At 39.5% G+C, this 22,954-nt stretch overlaps 1 protein-coding gene across 1 annotated transcript in view; it reads left to right on the top strand.

The window, feature by feature from the left end:
* The first annotated feature begins 10,107 nt into the window (after positions 1 to 10,107).
* The window catches only part of LOC128313177 (zinc finger protein 773-like), a 33,103-nt gene continuing 20,256 nt past the window's right edge, over positions 10,108 to 22,954 (top strand). Inside the window, 3 exon segments of the mRNA XM_053210107.1 lie at positions 10,108 to 10,218; positions 10,377 to 10,502; positions 14,425 to 14,647. Coding sequence (XP_053066082.1) covers positions 10,108 to 10,218; positions 10,377 to 10,502; positions 14,425 to 14,647 — 460 coding nt within the window.

Below are 22,954 nucleotides of genomic sequence, written 5' to 3'. Positions count from 1 at the left end.
GGTCTCATTGTGTCAAAACAAGGCCTGGTCATCTTTTTGGAACAAAAGTTCAAGCATTGGAATGTGAAGCAAAAGGAACATTAGCCACTCACCCAGGCAGGCGGGAAGGAATAAAGCAGATGATAGCGGTGAGATCCAAATGTGAAGGAGGAAGATACACCTTAAGAAGTCATTCGAGTAGTTCTCTTTGAATGAAAATTAGTCTAAGAAGCCTAGTTTTATTCCTCTCCCTCTCACAGAGGGACATCTGCTATCTGATATTATCAACCTCTCATATTCTCTAAGGATTCTCTTTCAGCTGCAGTGATGGTCCATCACATCCACAATGAGCAGCCAGGAGATTCCCCTTGGAGTGTGAGGGCCTCCTTAATCTGAGAGCTTCTCAATTGCTTTGAGGGCCCCTGAGGAAATCTCCATATTTCTGAGGATCTCTGTGCTAACCCATTTATAAGTTCTGTTTTGCTTTGTGTTGGCAGTGTGTCAGGGTAGTGGTGGCCATATTGGGTTTTGGCGCAGAAACCCCGGAAATAATTAAGACAGATATCACATGTTTTCTTCTTTATGCTTTCCAATGTTATGGAGGCTTTAATCCTAATCATACAAATCTGGGACTCAGTAATTTCATTACAAAGCACCTCCCTAAAATGAGAAAATCTAATCCTTTATTTGACTTCCAAAGTTCATTTTTCTTTGTATTAACTGAAGTTAGAAATTTCCACTCTCTGTGTTCCATTCCTCCATGAGTAAATAATTTAATTTATCTATTTGTATCCTAGAATTCCTAAGGAAATTAATACCAGGGGAGGTAGAACATTTAGAACTGGAAATACGCAGCCTATAATTAATTTTAAGTTGTTACTCTACTCATTCATAAATGCATAATTTTATAATTTTGTATGATATGAAGTTGTTACTTTTCATATGTGTTTGCACTTTCTGATTGTGTATGAGACTCACCTCTGAATTTTTATTTTCTTAATTTTTTTAAGTTTATTTGCGAGAGAGCGAGCAGGAGTAGGGCAGACAGAGAGGTGGAGAGAGAGAGAATCCCAAGCAGGCTCCACCCTGTCAAAGCAGAGCCCAACATCGGGGCATGGGGCTTGAACTCACAAAACATGAGATTATGACCTCAACTGAGACCAGGAGGCAGGTGCCTAACTGACTAAGCCACCCAGCTGCTCCTCATCTCTGAATTTTTAGAACAAAAATTCTGATATGATGTGGGCATGTTGTTATAAGAAGTGAGGTAGATAATTAGTAAAATTCTCATATTTAAAAAAGTTTTGTTTAGAAATAAAATTTTACTTTAGGAAAAAAATTAATCATTTGGTTTTTCTGAAGGTAATCTGAAATATTTATTTTTCTGAATTTAATCCCAAATATCTATTTTTTTCTAAAGCAATTGCTGGTATATTTTACAACGTTTATGGTGTTTCTTTATTTGGAAATTAAAGGTATTGTTTGTCTGCTTGGTACTAGGAATGGATTATAGCCCCACTTTCATTGTAACAGGAGGAATATATTTGAAACATACTACATTTTTAAATGTATTTTCAGTGCTTATTCATAAAATTTTTCATTAGAGTCTTTTATGGTTGATTTCAATGAATATTCTTTACTATTTTACTATCAGTGAAGACATGGAAATAAGTCAAAATGTTTGCTCTTCATGGATACACAGTTTAAAATTATATAGAAGGTTTCCTTTTAAAAATTCATCTATTTACGTAGTATTTTTGGGGTTAAATTTTGTTATTCTGGTTTTGCAATCCCATAATAATATGCTTTCTTTTGTTCTTCAACAGCATTATTTTAAATTCCACATATGAGTGAAGTCATATTTGTCTTTAACTGACTTATTTCGCTTAGCATAATATATTCTAGTTCCATCCACGTTGCTGTAAATAACAAGATTTCATTCTTTTTGATCACCAAGTAATATTCCAGTGTGTGTGTGTGTGTGTGTGTGTGTGTGTGTGTGTGTGTGTACTCTTTATTCATTTATCAGTCGATGGACACTTGTTTTTTTTCCATACTTTGGCTATTGTCTTTAGTGCTACTATAAACATTGGGGTACATGCACCCCTTCGAAACAGCACTCTTGTATCCTTTGGATAAATACCTAGTAGTGCAATTGCTGGGTCATAGGGTAGCTCTATTTTTAATTTTTGAGGAACCTCCATATTGTTTTCTAGAGTGGCTGCACCAGTTTGCATTCCCACCAGCAGTGCAAAAGCGTTCCTCTTTCTCTCCATCCCCAGCAACATCTGTTGTTGCATGGGTTATTAATTTTAGCCATTCTGACAGGTGTGAGGTGGTATCTCATTGTGGTTTTGATTTGTAGTTCTATGATGATGAGTGATGTTGAGCATTTTTTCATTAGTCTATTAGCTATCTGGAGGTCTTGTTTGGAAATTGTCAATGCAATTCTTTTGTCCATTTCTTCACTCGGTTGTTTTTTGGGTGTTGAGTTTGATACGTTCTTTATAGATTTTGGATACTAACCCTTTATCTGATATGTCATTTGCAAATATCTTTTCCCACTCTGTTGCCTTTTAGTTTTTCTGATTATTTTCTTTTCTGTGCAGAAGCTTTTTATCTTAATAAGGTCCCAATAGTTGATTTTTTGCTTTTGTTTCCCCTGCCTCTGGAGACATGTCAAGTAAGAAGTTGCTGTGGCCGAGGTCAAAGAGGTTGTTCCCTGTTTTCTCCTGTAATATTTTGATGGCTTCCTGTCTTACATTTAGATCTTGCATCCATTTTGAGTTTATTTTTTCTGTATGGTGTAAGAAAGTGGTCCAGGTTCATTCTTCTGCATGTCACTGTCCAGTTTTCCCAACACCATTTGCTGAAGTGACTGTCTCTTTTACATTGGATATTCTTTCCTATTTTGTCAAAGATTATTTGGCAGTATGTTTGTGAGTCCATTTCTGGGTTCTCTATTCTGTTCCATTGATCTGTGGGTCTGTTTTTGTGCCAGTACCATACTGTCTTGATGATTATAGCTTTGTAACACAGTTGTAGTCCAGAATTGTGATGTCTCCAGCTTCGGTTTTCTTTTTCAGGATTGCTTTGGCTATTCAGGATCTTTTCTGGTTGCATACAAATTTTAGGATTGTTTCTATGCTCTAGGATTCATTCTAGCTCTATGAAGAATGGTGGTGTTATTTTGGTAGGGATTTCACTGAATATGTAGATTGCTTTGGGTAGTATTGACAGTTTAAGAATATCTGTTCTTCCAATCCATGAGCATGGAATGTGTTTCCTTTTTGTGTGTGTCTTCTTCAATTCCTTTCATAAGCTTTCTATAGTTTCTAGTGCATTGATTTTTCACCTCTTTGGTTAGGTTTATTCTTAGATATTTTATTGTTTTTGGTGCAGTTGTAAATGGAATAGATTCCTTGATTTCTCTGTTTCTTCATTATTGATGTATAGAATTTCAACCAATTTCTGTGCATTGATTTTATATCCTGTGACTTTGCTGAATTCATGGATCAGTTCCAGTAGTTTTGGGGGGGAGTCTTTTGGGTTTTCCACATAGAATATCAGGTCATCGGAGAATAGTGAAAATTTGACTTCCTCCTTGCTGATTTGGGTGACTTTTATTTCTTTGTTGTGTCTTATTGCTGAGGCTAGGACTTCCAATAATATGTTGAATAACAGTTCTGAGAGTGGACATCCCTGTCATGTTCCTGATCTTAGGAGTAAAGCTCTCAGATTCTCCCCATTGAGGATAACATTAGCGTGGGTCTTTCATATATGGCTTTCATGATCTTGAGGTATAATCCTTCTAACCCTACTTTTCTCAGGATTTTTATCAAGAAAGGATGTTGCATTTTGTCAAATGCTTTCTCTGCATTTGTTGAAAGGATCATGTGGTTCTTATTTTTTTCTTTTATTAGTGTGATATATTGCTTGATTTGTGGATATTGAACCAGCCCTACATTCTAGGAATACATCCCACTTGATCATGGTGAATAATTCTTTTAATGTATTGTTAGATCTGGTTGGCTAATATCTTGTTGAGAATTTTTGCATCCATGTTCATCAGGAAAATTGGTCTGTAGTTCTCCATTTTAGTGGGATCTTTGTCTGGTTTGGGAATCAAGGTAATGCTGGGCTAATAGAATGAGTTTGGAAGTTTTCCTTCCATTTCTGTTTTTTGGAAAAGCTTCAAAAGAATATGCATTAACTCTTCTTTAAATATTTGATAGAATTCCCCTGGAAAGGATCTGGCCCTGGACTCTTGTTTTTTGGGAGATTTTTTTTATTACTAATTCTATTTCTTTACTGGTTATGGGCCTGTTCAAATTTTTTTTTTTTATTATGAAATTTATTGTCAAATTGGTTTCCATACAACACTCAGTGCTCATCCCAATAGGTGCCCTCCTCAATACCCATCACCCACCCACCCCTCCCTCCCACCCCCCATAAACCCTCAGTTTGTTCTCAGCTTTTAGGAGTCTGTTATGTTTTGGCTCCCTCCCTCTCTAACCATTTTTTGGGTTGTTCAAATTTTCTATTTCTTCCTGCTTCAGTCTTGGTAGTTCATATGTTTCTAGGAATTTGTCCATTTCTTCCAGATTGCCCAATTTGTTAGCATATAATTGCTCATAATATTCTCTTATTATTGTTTGTATGTTTGCAGTGTTGGTTGTGATCTCTCCTCTTTCATTCTTGATTTTATTTATTTGGGTCCTTTCTTTTTTCTTTTTGATCAACTGGCTAGGGGGTTATCAATTTTGTTAATTCTTTCAAAGAACCAGCTCCAGGTTTCATTGATCTGTTTTACTGTTTTGCTTTTCTTAATTTCCATATTGTTGATTTCTGCTCTAATCCTTATTATTTCCCATTTTCTGCTGGTTTGGGGCGTTATTTGCTGTTGTTTTTCCAGCTCATTAAGGTGTAAGGTTAGGTTGTGTATCTGAGACATTTCTTTCTTCTTTAGGAAGGGTTGGATTGCTCTACACTTCCCTCTTAGGAAGTGTAAGAGACCATTCTGCATCCCAGAGGTTTTGGGCTGTCGTGTTTTCATTTTCATTGGTTTCTATGCACTTTTTAAATTACTCTTTAATTTCCTGGTTAAATCATTCATTCTTTAGTAGGATGTTCTTTAGTCTCCAAATATTTGTTATCTTTCCAAATTTTTCCTTGTGGTTGATTTTGAGTTTCATAGTGTTGTGGTCTGACAATATGCAAGGTATGATCTCAATCTTTTTGTGCTTGTTGAGGGCTGATTTGTGTCCCAGTTTATGATCTATTCTGGAGAATGTTCCATGTGCATTTGAGAAGAATGTGTATTCTGCTGCTTTAGGATGAAATGTTCTGAATATATCTGTTAAATCCATCCAAGGACCTTCCACAACATTAGGTAATTGTGGTTTCAATGTACTGTGAATTTTGTTATAGGCTGACGATTGTCATCTCAGTGAATTTTAAGACAGTGTGAATTTAACTAAAATATAAAACAGCTTTATGCCCTTTACCCATAAAATTATGTATGTATTTGCCTGTATAAATATCACCCATACATACTTTGATTGTGACTCATGTTGTTCATTTCTTTCCTTGGTTAGTGTTCTGTGAATGTTGTGTCATATCTAAGGGAGTTGTCATAATAATAGAATTTCATGATCTACTGGTAAATTTATATTCCCTTTGCATGAGAAAAACACTTTTTGTGAATTGAAAGTAATTTTTAAATGTTTATTTTTGAGAGAGAGAGAGAGAGAGAGAGAGAGAGAGAGAGAGAGACAGAGTGTGAGTGGGGGAAGGGCACAGAGAGAGGGAGACACAGAAGCTGAGGCAGGCTCCAGGTTCTGAGCTATCAGCACAGAGCCTGCTGTGGGCTTGAACCCATGAACAGTAAGATCATGACCTGGGCTGGAGTTACTTAACTGACTGAACCACCCAGGGACCCCTGAAGGTAATTTTTTTAAAAAATTTTTAATGTTTATTTATTTTTAACAGAGAGACAGAGACAGAGCATGAGTGGGGGAAGGGGCAGAGAGAGAGGGAGACACCGAATCTGAAGCAGACTCCAGGCTCCGATCTATCAGCACAGAGCCCAACTTGGGGCTCTAACTCACAGATCCTGAGATCATGACCTGAACCGAAATCGGACGCTCAACCAACTGAGCCTCCCAGGTGCCCCACCCCTGAAGGTATTTTTAAACATTTTATACCATGGTATCAAGTTTAGGTATCATTTTATCCCTAATTGTGTCATTATACCCATGACATGCTTTGATATCATTCTCATTAACTTTTATGTCCTCCGTATGTATTTTCATTGTGGTTACCTTAGAGATTACTTAAAACATCTCAAGGTTATAATAAACCGTCATAAACTGACATTGTCCATTACATGCAAAATCCATACTTGTCATCTCCAACCCTGTACCCAACCACTATCACGAATTATTTTCTTTATGTTTTATACTTTATTACCTAGATAGGATTTTTATGCTTTTATTTGAAAAATAATTGCTAGCAGAAATGAAAGCGACATGAACTACCCAGTTACAACACTAAACATCTCTATAATTGTGTAAATGTTTAAATTTAGCAGAGAGCTACATGTTGTCATGTGGTTTCAGTTACTGTTTAGAATCTTTTTATTTCAACTAGAAGAACTTCCTTGAACATTTGTATAGGACAGGTCTACTGGTAAACTTGGGATGGGGCTGGTTTCACTTGGGAAAATCTTCATTTCTACATTCATGGAAAAGAATTTTCCTAGATAAAGCATTCTTGGTGGATATATTTTTATCCTTCATTACTTGAATACATTGTCCCACTTCTTCTTCTTCATTCCCGCACTTCTTCTTATAAGGTCTGCTGAGAATCCCACTAAGAAGAGAGCTTAAGCTTCTTAAAGAAGCTCTCTTGTATAAGATGAGCTGCTTTTGTCATGGTGTTTAACAATTATCACTTGTGATTTTTGATACATTAATTATAATGTGTCACTGCGTTCAGGTCTTGATATGTATCCTCCTATGAATTCACTGAGCTTATTGAATTTCTACTTTCCATATAGTTGGGAACTACAAACCTTTAGTTGTTTATGTAATCTCTTCCACTCTCCTCTCCTTATGGGGAGTGAGATTTGTTGGTGTCCCGTGAGTCCCTATTCTTTTCCACATTTTTCTTTGGTTTTCATAGATAATTTATAACAGGGAGTCTTGCTTGTCTGATTCTTTCTCCTGCTCAATCAAGTCTGTTGCTGTCCCGTTAGTGTATTTTTAACTCAGTAATTGTACTCTTCACCTCCCAATTCTGGGTTGTTTGTTGTACCTTGTCTCTTTGGATTTTCATTTTGTTCATGCATAGTATTCTGATATTATTTAATTACCTACCTGTTTCCTCTTCTTTCTCCAAGAGCATCTTTAGGATATATTTTTTTAAGATTTTATTTCTAATTCATCTCTTCACCCAGTATCAGAGCCCTGAAATCAAGCATCACACCCTTCACTGACTGCACCAGCTAAGTGCCTCATTTATGATCATTTCTTGAAATCTTTGCCAGGCAATTATAAGTTCTTTATTACTTTAGGGCCAGTTTTAAAGATTTATTTTAGGGGTGCCTGGGTGGCTCAGTCGGTTAAGCATCCGACTTCGGCTCAGGTTGTGATCTTGTGGTCCGTGAGTTCGAGCCCCATGTCGGGCTCTGTGCTGACAGCTCAGAGCCTGGAACCTGTTTCAGATTCTGTGTCTCCCTCTCTCTGACCCTCCCCCATTCATGCTCTGTCTCTCTCTGTCTCCAAAAATAAATAAACATTAAAAAAAAGATTTATTTTATTCTTTTATTCATCTGATTAGAATGTGTTTTTCTATTCCTTTTTATACTTTGTGATCTTTCCTTGAGATTTGGGAAGTTAAAAAAAAATCCTCTGGGCACAGGCTTATCAACTTGCTTTGTAGAGGAAAAGATAAATAACAGTAATTCAGTCACACATGTATTGGCCATTATCATGTCTGAGGTTTTGAAATTTCCCAGTTTAAGAAAGTGTAGTTACGTGAGAGTGTGTGATACCTTCAATCTCTCAGTCTTCACCTCTGTAGTTTCCATTGTTTGAAAAAATACTCATCTTCTGTCTGAGCAGCCACCACAGTGCATTCAGAGAGTGCTGTCAGTCCCTTGGCTTTGCATGTCCTCCCAGACAGAAACAAGCCCTTCAGGCAGCTGCCAACAAACCAGATCATTGAACATACAGGTCAGTCCTTTGTTTCTCTCCTTAGAGGAGGTAAGAGTTTTCTCACAGTCTTGCCATGGAGTGCCAGAGACGGTGAGCAGCTGTAGTGGGCAAGTTTCACAAACTTTCCTTGTCTCTTTGATGTGGTTCTTCTTCATTTGTACTTGTTTAGGTGTGCTGTGTTCTCCCAACTGACTTCTGGAGCATTCCAAAAGGTCATTTGGTCCATTTTTAATTTCATGGAACAGCAAAGTACTGGTATTTCCTATTTCTCCATTCTGCTATGTCCTATGGATGGGTAAAATTTTCTACATTATCATTTTAATATATATAAATGTGGGTTTAATAAGTGAGATAACTTCTTTTCTATCTTGTAGTTGCATCTTTCCATAACATCCTAGGCTTGTTGGCAATGATTGGCAAAAAAGATTAATTCCTTAGACTTAATTTGGGAAGATCTGGAGGCTGTGGCCCTGAGTATTTATACTTCTTTTTTAAATCTATTTTTTAATTTACATCCCAATTAGTTAGCATATAGTGAAACAATTATTTCAGGAGTAGATTCCTTAAGCCCCTTACCCATTTAGCCCATCCCCCCTCCCACAACGCCTCCAGTAACTCTCAGTTTGTTCTCCATATTTATGAGTCTTTTCTGTTTTGTCCCCCTCCCTGTTTTTATATTATTTTTGTTTCCCTTCCCCTATGTTCATCTGTTTTGTCCCTTAAAGTCCTCATATGAGTGAAGTCATATGATATTTGTCTTTCTCTGACTAATTTCACTTAGCATAATACCATCCAGTTCCATCCACATAGTTGCAAATGGCAAGATTTCATTCTTTTTGATTGCTGACTAATACTCCATTGTATAGATATACCACTTCTTCTTTATCCATTCATCCATCTATAGACATTTGGGCTCTTTCCATACTTGGGCTATTGTCAATAGTGCTGCTGTAAACATGGGGGTGCATGTGTCCCTTCAAAATGGCACACCTGTATCCCTTGGATAAATACCTAGTAGTGCAATTGCTGGGTTGTAGGGTAGTTCTATTTTTAATTTTTTGAGGAACCTCCATACTGTTTTCCAGAGTGGCTGCACCAGTTTGCATTCACACCTGAGTATTTATACTTAATGAATGACAGCAATAATTATGGGGGGTGGGTAGAGAAGGGTAGAAATGATATTATGATGGGTATGACAAAACTGGCTGTATTACCATGATGAAATCCTTACTGACAAAAGAGGTCAAGGATATAAAAATTGGAGGCAAAACCCAACATTAAGTCAGTTATGTTTGCAGAATACTGTCTTTGAATGAAAGGACCCAAATCCATTATTAGAATACATATTCTCTGAAAGGACATTTGGAAATTCTGGAAAATCACCTAGTCCATGCTGAAAGTAATCATTCAAACCATTTCATATATAACATGGGTTTAATCATTCACTGAAACTCTTCTGAAAGTTAGACATTTAACAATGGAGATAAAAATCCTAAATGTGATTGGGGTGCCTGGGTGGCTCAGTCAGTTGAGCATCCGACTTAAGCTCAGGTCATGATCTCGTGGTCCATGAGTTTGAGCCCCACGTTGGTCTCTGTGCTGACATCTCAGAGCCTGCTTCAGATTCTGTGTCTCCCTCTCTCTGCCCCTCCCTCTCTCACGCTCTGTCTCTGTCTCAAAAATAAACATTAATTTTTTTTTTTTTAGTTCTAAATGTGATTGATTTGACAAGTTCTTTTTGGAGGGTTCTTGATTCTTCAACCAACACACAATCCCTTTTCATTCCAAAGTCCCTTAATTTTGATAAACATGGTTGGATGTTGGAGAACAAGAAGCCAGAGACACCGTAAGAATGTCCTGAAGGAAAGGGACAGAGCAGCTAGAAACTGAAAGCAGTTTCATTCCCAGGATGGAAAGCCACTGGGACTGCTCATTCTCTCCAGAAGGCACCAGGCCTGGGGATGAGAATGTGTTGTCTGATGCCAGATGTACTAATGACCCAGTATGGAATACACTGCAGGTACGTGACCTGTCAAGACGTCAAATACTATGTTGTATGTGCTTGCTGTTATCAGACAATTTGTAAAAATAAAAGAGGCTTGAGCCAGGGGACCAATGCTTCGGCTCCTGGAGAGTCTTAGCCCCTGCTTTCTAATTTTCTCATCACTGTACCTTTAGGACCTGTCTCTCTGGTGCCGCAACAGGGACCTGAAGGTGGACATGTGCAGCACCACTGAAGAGATGCCCAGGGAACTGAAGGGAACTTTAGAGCCAGGGAAGCTCCTTCTTCAGGGTTTCTGCAGAGTAAGTACTGGGGATTCCACCCCATCTAGTTATAACTCACATATTCAGCTCTTGCAGACTTTATTAAAGAGCTCAGGGATAAAAGTGAAATGCTCCCGTTTTGAGGATTTGTTTTATTTAGTAAAGAAACATTGTTACTGGTTTACACCCTCTAGCAAAAATGCTTTGAATCTGAAACAATGGAATTTGGTTTTACGTGCTTTGCGCCTTGCTCATCAGTAAGGAGAAGCCATCCTTCTCTCCCTATGGTCTTTATGCAATTTAAGTTCCCTGGCGTGGCAGCCCTTGCAGTCAGAATTGGGGAAAGACAGGGGTATTGGCCCTTGCAACCCTTCACTGGCTGAAAGTAATCATGAGCTTGTAGATAACGAGGACTCAGAATCTGAGCCCCTACCCCCACTACTGGAGGAATGGAAACCTACCGGGTCCCAAGTTAATGGCCCAGAGACAATTGTAGCTCAATCTCCCTGGTGGGGTAGTGGTTAGGATTCTGTGCTCTTACTGCTGTGACCAGGTTTCAATTCCTAGTCGGGGAACCGTGTTCACTTAAGAGTCATAGATGCTGATATTAAGGTTGAGATTTTAGTAATGGAGAGTAATTCTGTTCCTTATCGTGGCATGGCAGGAGATTGCATTGTTCAACTATTGTTGTTGCCTTACATTGTTTTAAATTCCACACTGATCTAACGGCAGGGAGGGTTTGGATCTACCAGAAAACAGGTATTTTGGCAAACATTTCTAAAGGACAGAAGGCCTGAGATGACCTTACAAATTAATGGAAAATTGTTTACTGGCCTGGTAGACTCAGGAGCTGACAGCATCACCATCCTTGCTTCTAAGTTTTGGTCTAAGAATTGGCGACTTCGACCTCTATCCGCAGTCTTTCTGGGTGTAGGAAAAGCCGCCGATATCCAACAGAGTGCTGAAATTTTTCTATGTAAAGAGCCTGAAGGCCAGGCTGTTATTCTCTAGGCTTATGTTACTGATATAGCTATTAATCTGTGGGGAAGAGACCTATTAAGTCAATGGAGAGCATATATTAATATTCCCTATGTTTCCCCTGCTGCAACCAATATTATGTCCAAAATTAATTATAATCCATTAAAAGGGCTTGGACAACAAGGAAGTGGGCCTATGGAGCCAATTACTGCTGAAATGCGGCCTCCTTATATGGGCCTGCGATATCCCGTATATCCTGTACAGAATTCAAGTTTAGTGTAATTTTGAACATACATATATACATAACTGTTCCTGAACAACATTATACTTTACCATTAAAATGGTTAACAACTGCCCTGGTGTGGGTGGAACAGTTGCCCCTTCCAAAAGAGAAGTTAGAGGTTTTAAGGCAATTAGTGTAAGAACAATTGGATGCAGGTCATATAGAAATGTCCACCAGTCCATGGAATTCTCCTGTGTGTGTGATAAAGAAAAAATCTGGAAAATGGAGAATGTTTACTGACTTAAGAAAGGTAAACGCGGGGATACAACCTATGGGACCTTTGCAACCTGGGCTCCCATCTCCTATGATTCCTTAGAACTGGTCATTAATTATAGCAGATTTAAAAGATTGTTTTTTTCACAATTCTACAGCCAGATAATAGAGAAAAATTGGCTTTTTCTGTATCTTCATACAATCATATGGCTCCTGTGCAATGCTATCCATGGAAAGTTCTTCCACAAGGTATGCTTAATAGCCTTACTATGTGTCAGCATTTTGTTAAATCGGCCACTTTCACAATTACATATTCAGTTTCCACAGGCATTGATTATCCATTACTTGGATGATATTTTTTTGCTGCAGAAACACCTATACAGGTAGAAGATCTTTATCAGGCCACTAGATTATTGTTACCCAAATACGACCTAATAATAGCACAGGTTAAGGTGCAAACCCAAGATCCTTTCCTTTATCTTGGTGCAAAAATTTACAAGGCAACCATCATTCCCCAAAAAGTACAGATTCGCCAAGATAATTTAAAAACTTTAATTGATTTCCAGAAGTTATTAGGAGATATAAATTGGTTGCAACCTGCTTTGGGTATCCCGACTTATACCTTATCTCATCTTTTCTAAACATTAGCTGGTGATCCCAACCTTAACAGCCCTAGGGTTCTCACAAAAGCGGCAGATGCTGAATTACGATGAATTGAAAATCATATTCAAAATTGTCAGCTCATTCATATTTGACTTAATATTCCTATTCAATTATTGATTTTTTCTACTCCACATTCTCCAACTGTGGTCTTATGGTAGGACAGGGGAATCATTGAGTGGTTGTTTTTACCAAATAAGGACACTAAAACTCTTACCATATATCTGGATAAAATTGGGAATGTAATTTGGAGAGGCCGATCCTGATTACGTGTGCTTAATGGTGACGATCCCTCCTCTATAATTATTCCCTTATCAACAAATTAATATGGCTTACCAAACTAATATACAAGGGCAAATAACTTTGTCTGATTATGTAGGGAAATTATACAATCACTATCCAAGAAACAAAATTTTGTCATTTCTCAAGGCTACATCATGGATTTGGCCAAAGCTAGTTTGAGACTGGCCTTTGACAGATACTGACACGTATTATACAGATGGAATTGGTCATGGTAAAGCTTCTATACATGGCCCTATTTCTAAGACACCCTATACATCTACCCAAAAGGCTGAATTAGCAGCTATTATAGAACTGTTGCATCTTGTACCTGCCTCCCTCAATATTGTGACAGATTCACAATATGTGTGGTTCACAGTCATAAATATTGAAACTGCACATATTGTTCCACAAAATGAATTACATCTTCTGTTTTTGCATTTACAAGAATACAGTATAGGCAACACCCTTTATATATCATTCGTATTTGCAGTCATTCTAACCTTCCTGACCCATTAGCCTTATGAAATTCCATCGCTGATGACTTATTACAAGGCACCTTACAAATGGCACAACAGAAGCATATGCTTCACCCTACTAGTGCTCGAAGACTTGCCCATAGACATGCTGTAACACATGCTCAGTCAAAAGATATTGTTAATGCCTGTCCTTCTTGCAAGCCCTTCACTGTGGCTCCATACAACTCTGGAGTGAATCCTCGTGGACTACAGGCAAATGAACTTTGGCAATCTGATGTTACCCATATTTCTGCTTTTGGTAAGCTCTCTTATGTGCATTTTACTATCGATATCTTCTCCAGATATATCTGGGCCATGGCACATACCAGAGAAAAGGCTTTGCACATTATTGCTCATTTCCTTAAAACCTTTGTAATTCTAGGTATCCCACAATGCATTAAAATTGATAATGGCCCCGCATATATATCTCATAAGGTGGCCCACTTCTTTGCAGCCCCAAAAATTACTCATCTTACTGGCATTCCCTATAACCCTCAAGGTCAAGGGATCATAGAACATATTCATCAGGTACTTGAAAACATGTTAATTAAACAAAAAGGTGTAGGAGCAGAAGGACTTTGACCTACACCACAGAAACAATTACATCGTGCCTTATATACTTGAAATTTCTTGGACATACAAGGACCCCATACATGTCCTGCTGCTGAAGTACACTGGCACAAGCAAAAGGTCACCCCTGTTCACCAGCCAGTATATTGGAAAGATGAGAAGGGACACTGGGAATAGGGAGAGGTTGTTGTGTGGGGCAAAGGGTATGCTTATGTCTCTACAGATCAAGGCTACCAGTAGTTACCCAGTTGCTGGTTGAAACCCAGGCATGGGATGATCCAAGCAACTTCGGTTCGACATGACCCCACTAGTTGAAGAGTTTTGCAGAATGTCCATCCAGAAACCAATAATTGTGCCCAATGCACCACACCCTCTTCTGAGGTGCACTAGGACCGCTCAACCTCCTACTTGGGGACAAGTTAAGAGGTTGACGCATGATGTTGAAAAAATATTGATGCAGACTCGCAGCCCACAAACTCCTGCTCGCCTTTTCCATATGATGCTCTCAGCTACCATTACTACAGTAAACGCTGATCACTATACTTACTGGGCTTATATCCCTCATCCACCTCTCAATCAGGACGTAAATTGGTATGACTCCCCTGTGCCAGTATATACAAATGACACTGAATGGACACCTGGACCATTTGAGAGCAGAGGACCCCCTAGGCCAGATGAAGAAGGTACTGTTATGGATTATTATACTGTAGGGATTGAAGGTCCTCCTATATGTTGTGGTTATGGGAAACGGCCTCAAAAGTAAGCCTCAAGCATGGCTATCTATTATTAAAAATGGAACCCAGCACAAACCTATTTTCTTACTATCAGCCCATTCTCTGATTGGCTCCAATCTTAATGACACTCTTCTAATACTTCCATCTTGTGCTACTCATACATTGTCAGAATGGAATGGACAGGTGACTTGGGAAGCATGTAGAGGGGAGATAGGTCGAGTTCTTTTAAATACTTCCTATGGAAGCATCATTGATTGGAGCCCTTTTGGCTCAGCTTGCCTTAAAAATCTACGATGGTATGTTCATAATCATACTATCAGCACCACTGCTAATGGCTCAGTTGTTTGGCATGGTGGGGGATTTTCTGTGCCCAGTCCTCAGTTACAACAAGGACCATTACAAAAGCATATATTGAAATTAACTGCTGCCCTTCACCCTTTACATACCTGGAAGGGCACGTATTACAAAGACAGCTCCAACAATATACTACTTTGTCCTTCACGGGCAATAGTACCAGGTACATATGGGCTTGTGTCCGTTTGCCATACGCACTATTAAAAGGACATAGTTTGGAATGATTCTGAGGCCCTTATAACCTGTGTTAACTGCTCATTATACACTTGTCTTAACAATTCCATACGCTTTAATCGGTCATCCGAAAGCTTGTATTTACTTGGAGCACACACTGGCCTGTGGGTGCTGGTTTGCAGGTCTCCACCATGGCAGTATTCTCCAGAAATGTATCTGATGGACCAGGCTCTACAGCAAATTCTTTATCAATCCCTACAATTTGTTGGAATGCTTGTTGCAGCTATTATAGACATTATTGCTGTCACTGCCGCCACAGCTACTGCTGTTGTCTCATTGCACCAATCTGTGTAGACAGCACAACTTGTGCAACAATGGCATGAGAAATCACAGAGAGGGATATTGACAGTAGAATGTCCAGAAAAATTGCAGACCTACAATAGGCTGTGATATTTCTGGGAGATCAGTTAGTGAGCCTACAAAGGCAAATATCATTAAAATGTGTTTGGTATGCTACATCAGTATGTGTAACCCCATTACCGTTTAATAACACCAAATTTCCATGGACTCATGTTAAGAGACACTTGCTTGGGCAATCTAATGTGCCCACGGACATTTAACATCTGCAAGCAGAGATATAGGTGACTTTCAAAACAAGTCTGGACATGTTATCTGGTTCTAAGATCTTAGAAAGTAGATCAGAGGGATTGGTAAAATTAAACCGTACAGAGCATATTAAGATTTTCAGTTTCTCTACCGCTATTCTGTTTGTATTAATATACAGTGTATTTATATTTGCATGTACAGTCTGGTGCTGGGGAAAATGAGCCTGTCAACGTACCGACCGACAGTTTGGGTTATGCAATGTCCTTCTCCAGTCCATTGTATACAAACAAAAAGGGGGAGATGTTGGAGGACAAGAAGCTGGAGGCACCGTAAGAATGTCCTGAAGGAAAGGGACAGAGCAGCTAGAAACTGAAAGCAGTTTCATTCCCAGGACAGAAGGCTGCCAGGACTGTTCGTTCTCTCCAGAAGAACATCATATGGGCACCAGGCCTGGGGATGAGAATGTGTTGTCTGGCACCAGACGTACTCATGACCCAGTATGGAATACACTACAGGTGTAGGACCTGTCAAGACGTCCAACACAATGTTGTATGTGCTTGCTGTTATCAGTCAATTTGCAAAAATAAAAGAGGCTTGAGCTAGGGGACCAATGCTTCAGCTCCTGGAAAGTCTCAGCCTTCTGCCTTCCAATTCTCTCATCACCGCACCTTTAGGACCTGTCTGTCTACAGTTACCTAGTCCATGCTAAAAATAATTATTTGAACCATTTCGAAAATAGGATTGCATTGACCTTTCCGTAAAATACTTGTGAAAATCATAGATTTAAAAATGAAGAAAGAAAGTGCTAAGTGGTTTCAATTTGAGAGGTCCTTCACCAAGGAGTCAAACCCACAATCCTACCAGAGCATTGTTAATGGAGACAGAACTGTACAATGCAGTGAATCTGAGAAAACAGTTGAACCAGGGTCAGCTGTTAACAATGTCTAAGGACTCATTTTCCAGACAATCATTATGAATCATTAAGGGGGTGATATTTGTCAAAACTCCAATCTTACTATATATAAGAGTATGCATATGGGAGAGAATCCCTGTGAATATAATGAATGCAGGAAAGCTCTTAACCAGTCCTCCAACGATGACGATCATCAGAGGACTCATGTGGGGGAAAAAACCTCATCCAGATGTCATAAACCTGGGAACGTGTTTAGTCAGTCCTCAAGACTAAATACACAGAAGACAAATGGTACTGGTGAGAAAAGGTACATTTGTAAGGAATGTGGGCAAACCTTTGACTGACACTCAACTGTCTCATCATCAGCAAATACATACTGTTGAGAAACCTTACAAATGTGAAATATGTGGTTAAACTTTTATGGCTCACAACTAAATGGACATGGGCAAATCCATACTGGAGAGAAACCCCTTAAGATACAGATGTTCGTAATCCTTACACAAGCTCTAATTGAGGTTCCTGGGGAAACACCACCAACACTTGTGGGAAGAAAAAAAGTGTAGGTTTGAAAAGTGGTAAGCATTACATGAGTTAAAGAAACACCCTATTCATATCCTTCCAAAACCAAACTGAGGGAAAACCTTATTGTCATTCTTCCAAACACCACCAACCTAAAAACACTCAGTCACACCAGTGTGAGACTAAAGTGACTAATGGTCACTTTGTGCAGGGTTTTTAGCTAGTTGATATTCAAAAATCTATTTCTGTGACTTGAGGGTTGGGGGAAAAAATAACACTAAATGACAATATGAGAAGGACTTATTTCCAGATTTTTATGTGTGTGTGAAATACTGTTGCAATGAAAGTCAGGGTCCTTTACTGTAACGTGTAGACAGTAGTTTATCAAAACCAACTTGTAAATGTTTTCTATAGTAAACCTCTTGCTATTATACACTGCATTTTTTTTATTCATATGTTATTTAATTTACCTTATTATCTGGTATTTTAATCTCCAAGTAAGTTGTCCTTTCAGGCAGGTTACCATAATACCCCTCTGTAAGGTTTCTGATATTAATTTTTGAGCAGTTTTTGTTTGTATAAAATTGCATTCAAAAATAAGGGCAAATACTGAACCCAATAAATCACTGTCTTTCCTTTGTTTCCACATCTCTATAAAAACTTTACCACTATCTTCTACAAAAGGAACATGTCTAACCATTTGAACAGACAAACAAGTAGTCAGCTAACTCTTGAAAATATGAACACATACCAGTTCATCTTTTAACACCACACAGTACCACCTCTCATTTTGAGCACCTTTCCCACATGGTCTGAACACCTTGCCCACTCACAACGTGGGCATAAGACTCAGTATGACACCTTTCCGTGCCTCTCTCAGCCCACTTTTGCACATGTGCATAAGACACTGATGTGATTCGGCCCTCATTTCCCCAGCCTTCACTTGTGGTAATGGCTCCCCACAGCACCTGCACAGATAGAGTTTTTGGCCAAATGCTGCACATGTGCACAGAGGATTTCTGTGCATGCATAGCCCCTCTCAGGGCCAAAACCTGTAATCCTGTGCTCCTCCTTTTACTGGCCCAGGCCTCCAGAGCACCAGCCTTTAATCTCTTCTCAACCAAGCCCACACACCTGAGTTTACATTTCAAATGTGAAGGGGTCACAGTCTCTGGCCAGATCAGTCCTCCCTCATACCAGTGTTATCACACCCAAAATTTTTGATGCTTTCTCTCATTTCTGCCTTTGGTATTATCAAACTTCACACATGTGCACAAAGAGAATGCTGGTGAACCCATCAAGTTTGGCACCTCACACAATGAAGGGGAACCTGAGAAGATAGGGAGCAGGGACCAGCCATTCAGGATCATGGTGTGTGATATAAACGCTTAGGCGTCCATCAGTCCCATCACTGGAGTGAACCTTCTGATGTTCCCGGATTACTGTTTCATACTTCAGGGCTAACATTCTGGGCATGGAGCTCAGGTGTCCTGGAATTTGCATCTGGAACAGTCCTTCTGTCTACAGGTGTGTGTGAAGCCTGACAGAATTATCCCTTCAGATTCTGTCAAAAAATGACCTGTTTGAGGGGTGCCTGGGTGGCTCATTCTGTTAAGCGTCCAACTTCAGCTCAGGTCATGATCTTGAGGTCTGTGGTGAGTTCAAGCCCCACATTGGGCTCTGTGCTGACAGCTCAGAGCCTGAAGCCTGCTTCCGATCCTGTGTCTCCCTCTCTGCCCCTCTCCTGCTCATTTTGGGGCTCTCTCTGTCTCTCAAAAATGAATAAATGCTAAAAAAAATTTTTTTTAAGTGACCTGTTCCACCACGAAATTGACCTCTATGGCCCCGGTGCTAGTCCCTGATCCTCCCTTCTCAGAACAGCTCAGAGAACAGACTTCCTAGCAGCACCACCTCCTGGATAGCCCATTAATATCCACACTTTCCTAAGGCTCAGACTCAGATAAAGGATTGTAAAGAACTTACAATTTGGTGAGTACATTTCATCTTTCTGGTTCAAACAGTGCTTGCAACGTAACACATAGCATCCCACCTTCCACTCCTGGAATGTCCACTGATTTTCAACACATTAAAATAAACCAAATACATAAATTGCAAATGATTGACGCATCAAAGTTCCCTCAGAGGTTCTACCCTACCCTTTGTGTCTCCCATCTGCTCTCTATATTTGTGCCTCCACATCCGACATGGTCTTCAAGAGTACTGATAATACAAGAGAAGAGAAACAATCTCTACTCCCAAGAAGGCTCACCCAGGATCCAACCCTCCTGGAAAAATGGACATAGTGTACACAATTCCCAGGGTTTTAGGAAGATTAACTCACACAATATACATAAGATTCCCAGGCCAACTTCTTGAACACAGTGCATCCTCATACACTTGGAGCATGTAGAAGATACTCAGTAAACATCCCCTTTGTGGATGAGTACACACGTGTACCCCAAAGAGCCATGTTCAGACCCCACTGTCTTACCCTTTCCTTTCCCAATTTGCAGGGTATGAGCAGAGAATGCCATCTTTTTTAAAGCAGTTAGTAGTCTTCACTGAAAACGGCAGTATTTGTGTTCAGATAGGATGGTTGGGTATAACGGATTCAGGTGTGCTCTTCTGCTCTCTCTAGTGCTACTGGAAATAAAGTCTGGGGACAGCAACCTCAATGCTTGTGAAAAGTAAAAATTAATGGGGACACCTGGGTGGCTCAGTCAGTTAAGTGGCTGACTTTGGCTCAGGTCACAATCTCACTGGTTCCTGAATTTGAGCCCCGCGTCGGGCTCTTTGCTGCCAGCTCACAGTCTAGAGTCTGCTTCAGATTCAGTGTCTCCCTCTCTCTGCCCCTCCTCCACTCACACTCTCACTGTCAAAAATAAACATTAAAAAAACAAAGAACAAATTAATGACCTTCATCTAGACCTAAGGAGTCAGGATACCTGAATGTGGGGCTCCAGAGTCTGTTTTTAATGGGAACCTCAAGTGATTTGTGTATACATGGAATTTTGACAAGCAATGTTTAAAATGCCATTCTCAGCTTTGGCTTCATAGTGGGATCCCCTGTGTAGTTTTTTTTCAACTCCCATCTCTAGTGTCCCAACCCCAAAGATTCTGGCACTTAGTCCTTGATGGAGCCTAGTATTAATTAGGTGTTAATGAAGTGGCCCCATTATTCCACTGTGCAGCCAATGTAAATGATGAGGCTCCCAGTACATTTAAGAGCAGAGTACTGGGTTTGGTCAATGGGGAAGCCTATCTGGATAGGGTTGCACTGTATAAGATTTCATAGGGGAGCATCAATCCACCTGACATTCCTGATGTTGTACCAGCCTTTGTGTCTGTCTCCAGGAGACAAGTGCACCCATAACTTGGACAGGAGTAAATTACATTGAGGCCTTCACTTAGAATCTCTCTATGTGTACAGATTTTCACGTGCTCCCAAAACCGATGGAAAAGCAGACATCACATAGTCCCTCAGTGGCCATGGGTGGCTTTTGGATTTCACTGTGAATGTCATAGAAGATGACGATGGAGCAATGTTCCAATGGAACAGAGGGTAAGCCTAAGAGGATGTAGGAGCATGGCAAGAGGGAGACAGGAGAGATCCCTCTGTGACCACCAGCAAAATAAACCTAGGTTTCCAGAATCATTCCATTCAATCAGAGTTTCCCAAACCACATTTTAAGGTTGAGTTATCTCCTTTGACTTTGGTCCCTCACCTGTGTCATCTGCTTCATTCATTCCCACTTACCTTGGGTGTATGGTTACTGTCTCCCTTCTCTTCATATGCCAGGGCTCTTTCCTTTTTCAAGGAACTTGATCAGATCAACTCTGGAGATAGCAAGATGTGCAAAAAGATACATGACCCTGGCTGGAAAATCTACAATTTCAAATCCAGCACTATCCTCAGTAAGATGTTACATTACAGAACGATACAGAACTCATTTCTCCAAATGTTGTTTCCTGGTGGCCTCTTTAGAACACTTAGGAAGCCTTTTCGAAGTTCAGCCACTTAACTCCACCTCAAAGTACTATTGCATAAAAAATAAGGACTAGATATCAGATTTTAAAATGTGAGCAACAGAATCCTATGCCATTTAGTTTCTAGAATTATCACCAATCTACAGTGATGCTTACAGAGAACCTCAGGGAAGAAGAAGGTTAAGTCAAGATCAAACATCATTAATCCTTCCTTACACCAACAAATACCTGATTATTTCATTGAAATTATGTCATTTGTGCCAAGTTACATTTGTGCCAAGGATTTTAAAACCTATTCACAAATAGTAAGTATATGATGCTTGTTTCCTTTTGCTGAAAATAAAAAGAAGTAATGATGGAGAATACATCTGTTATGCTGTGCAAAATAAAATTGCATCTCAAGAGATCAAGGTTTCCTATCAATGAAACCTTTATCTGCAAGGGCCAGGATCTCCTGTAAACAGAGGTGAGAAACTTCATTTTCAGGGGTATCCATCAGAGAGACCCTAATCCATGTGAACAATATTAACATCAGCTGTAATGAGACAAATTGTTATCAGTGGCCTCATGCATGTAGAAGGACTCACCATTGTTGTGATAGAGTTTCCGAAGGACAAAACAAACAAACAAAAACACCACAAATCATAATAGGATACCAATCATGAAAATATAGAAGGTTTTTGCAAATTTCAAGCCACAGATTCCTCCCATGTCCTATAGTATTCAATCCATTTTAAATAGTAAGCCTTTGAAACAATCTAGACAAGAAGGCTTTTTTTTTTTTTTTTCCAGAACACTGACTTATTCTGGGCCAAATAGCCATCTGATCTGTTTGTTCATGTTCTTTTGGTTTTATATTTATTTTGATGTGAGAGAGTGAACAGCGTAGGGGGAAATGGAGGAAGAGAGAAGCTGTGCTGACCGCAACCTGTCACAGGGCTTGAACTCCAACCTGTGACATCATGACCTAAGCTGAAACAAAGAGTCTAATGCCTAAATGACTGAGCCACCCGTGAGCCCCTGTTTGTTCATGTTTTTAATCTAGTTTACATAGACTCATGCCATACCCAAACACAACCTAAATATTGTATAATATCGTCCTTCACTGGGGTCCCAAAACACGACCCATCTCCCAAGAGAATCTTGGGTATCAACACATCTCCATATTGATCTGTCGCAGAGGGAATTATTTCAAAGTTCCAAGTCATGAATTCATGGCAGGAATTTTTCATGCTGTATAGAAAGCCTGGTTTTAGAGAATAGAGAGAAGGCCTGGGAACATAATTTAGGAATGTCCTAAAGAGCTGAATTTGACTATCATGAAAGGAATAAATACTGGTCCAAAACAAATTTGTTAGGCAGGACCATCAGAGATAGAGAGGTAAATGTTTGCAATTTCTAAATGCATAGCATTTCAGTAAGAAATGAGGACACAGTCCCTGAGCTAAGTCAAGACCAAATTTACCTGAGAAGCAGTAATTTCTTCCTCCCTGTCTGCTCTTGAGTGCTTTCTGGGGTGATGGCATGTGGAGAAATCACACCTGTAGACCTTTAAAGGCCTCAACACAGCCTCTTCACCTGCACTCATCATCTCAAAGTGCAGAAAGGGCTGCCCCCTCTTTGACTTTGTCACAGGAAAGATTCAGAAAAATGGAGCTCTTGCGTGGACACTTAACCTGTGAGTTTCTCCTTCCCAATTTCAG

The sequence above is a fragment of the Acinonyx jubatus genome, chromosome E2 (genome assembly GCF_027475565.1).
Source record: "Acinonyx jubatus isolate Ajub_Pintada_27869175 chromosome E2, VMU_Ajub_asm_v1.0, whole genome shotgun sequence".
Lineage (NCBI taxonomy): Eukaryota > Metazoa > Chordata > Mammalia > Carnivora > Felidae > Acinonyx > Acinonyx jubatus.
The sequence above is the reverse complement of the archived record's forward strand: the minus strand, read 5'-3'. Positions and strand labels throughout refer to the sequence as shown.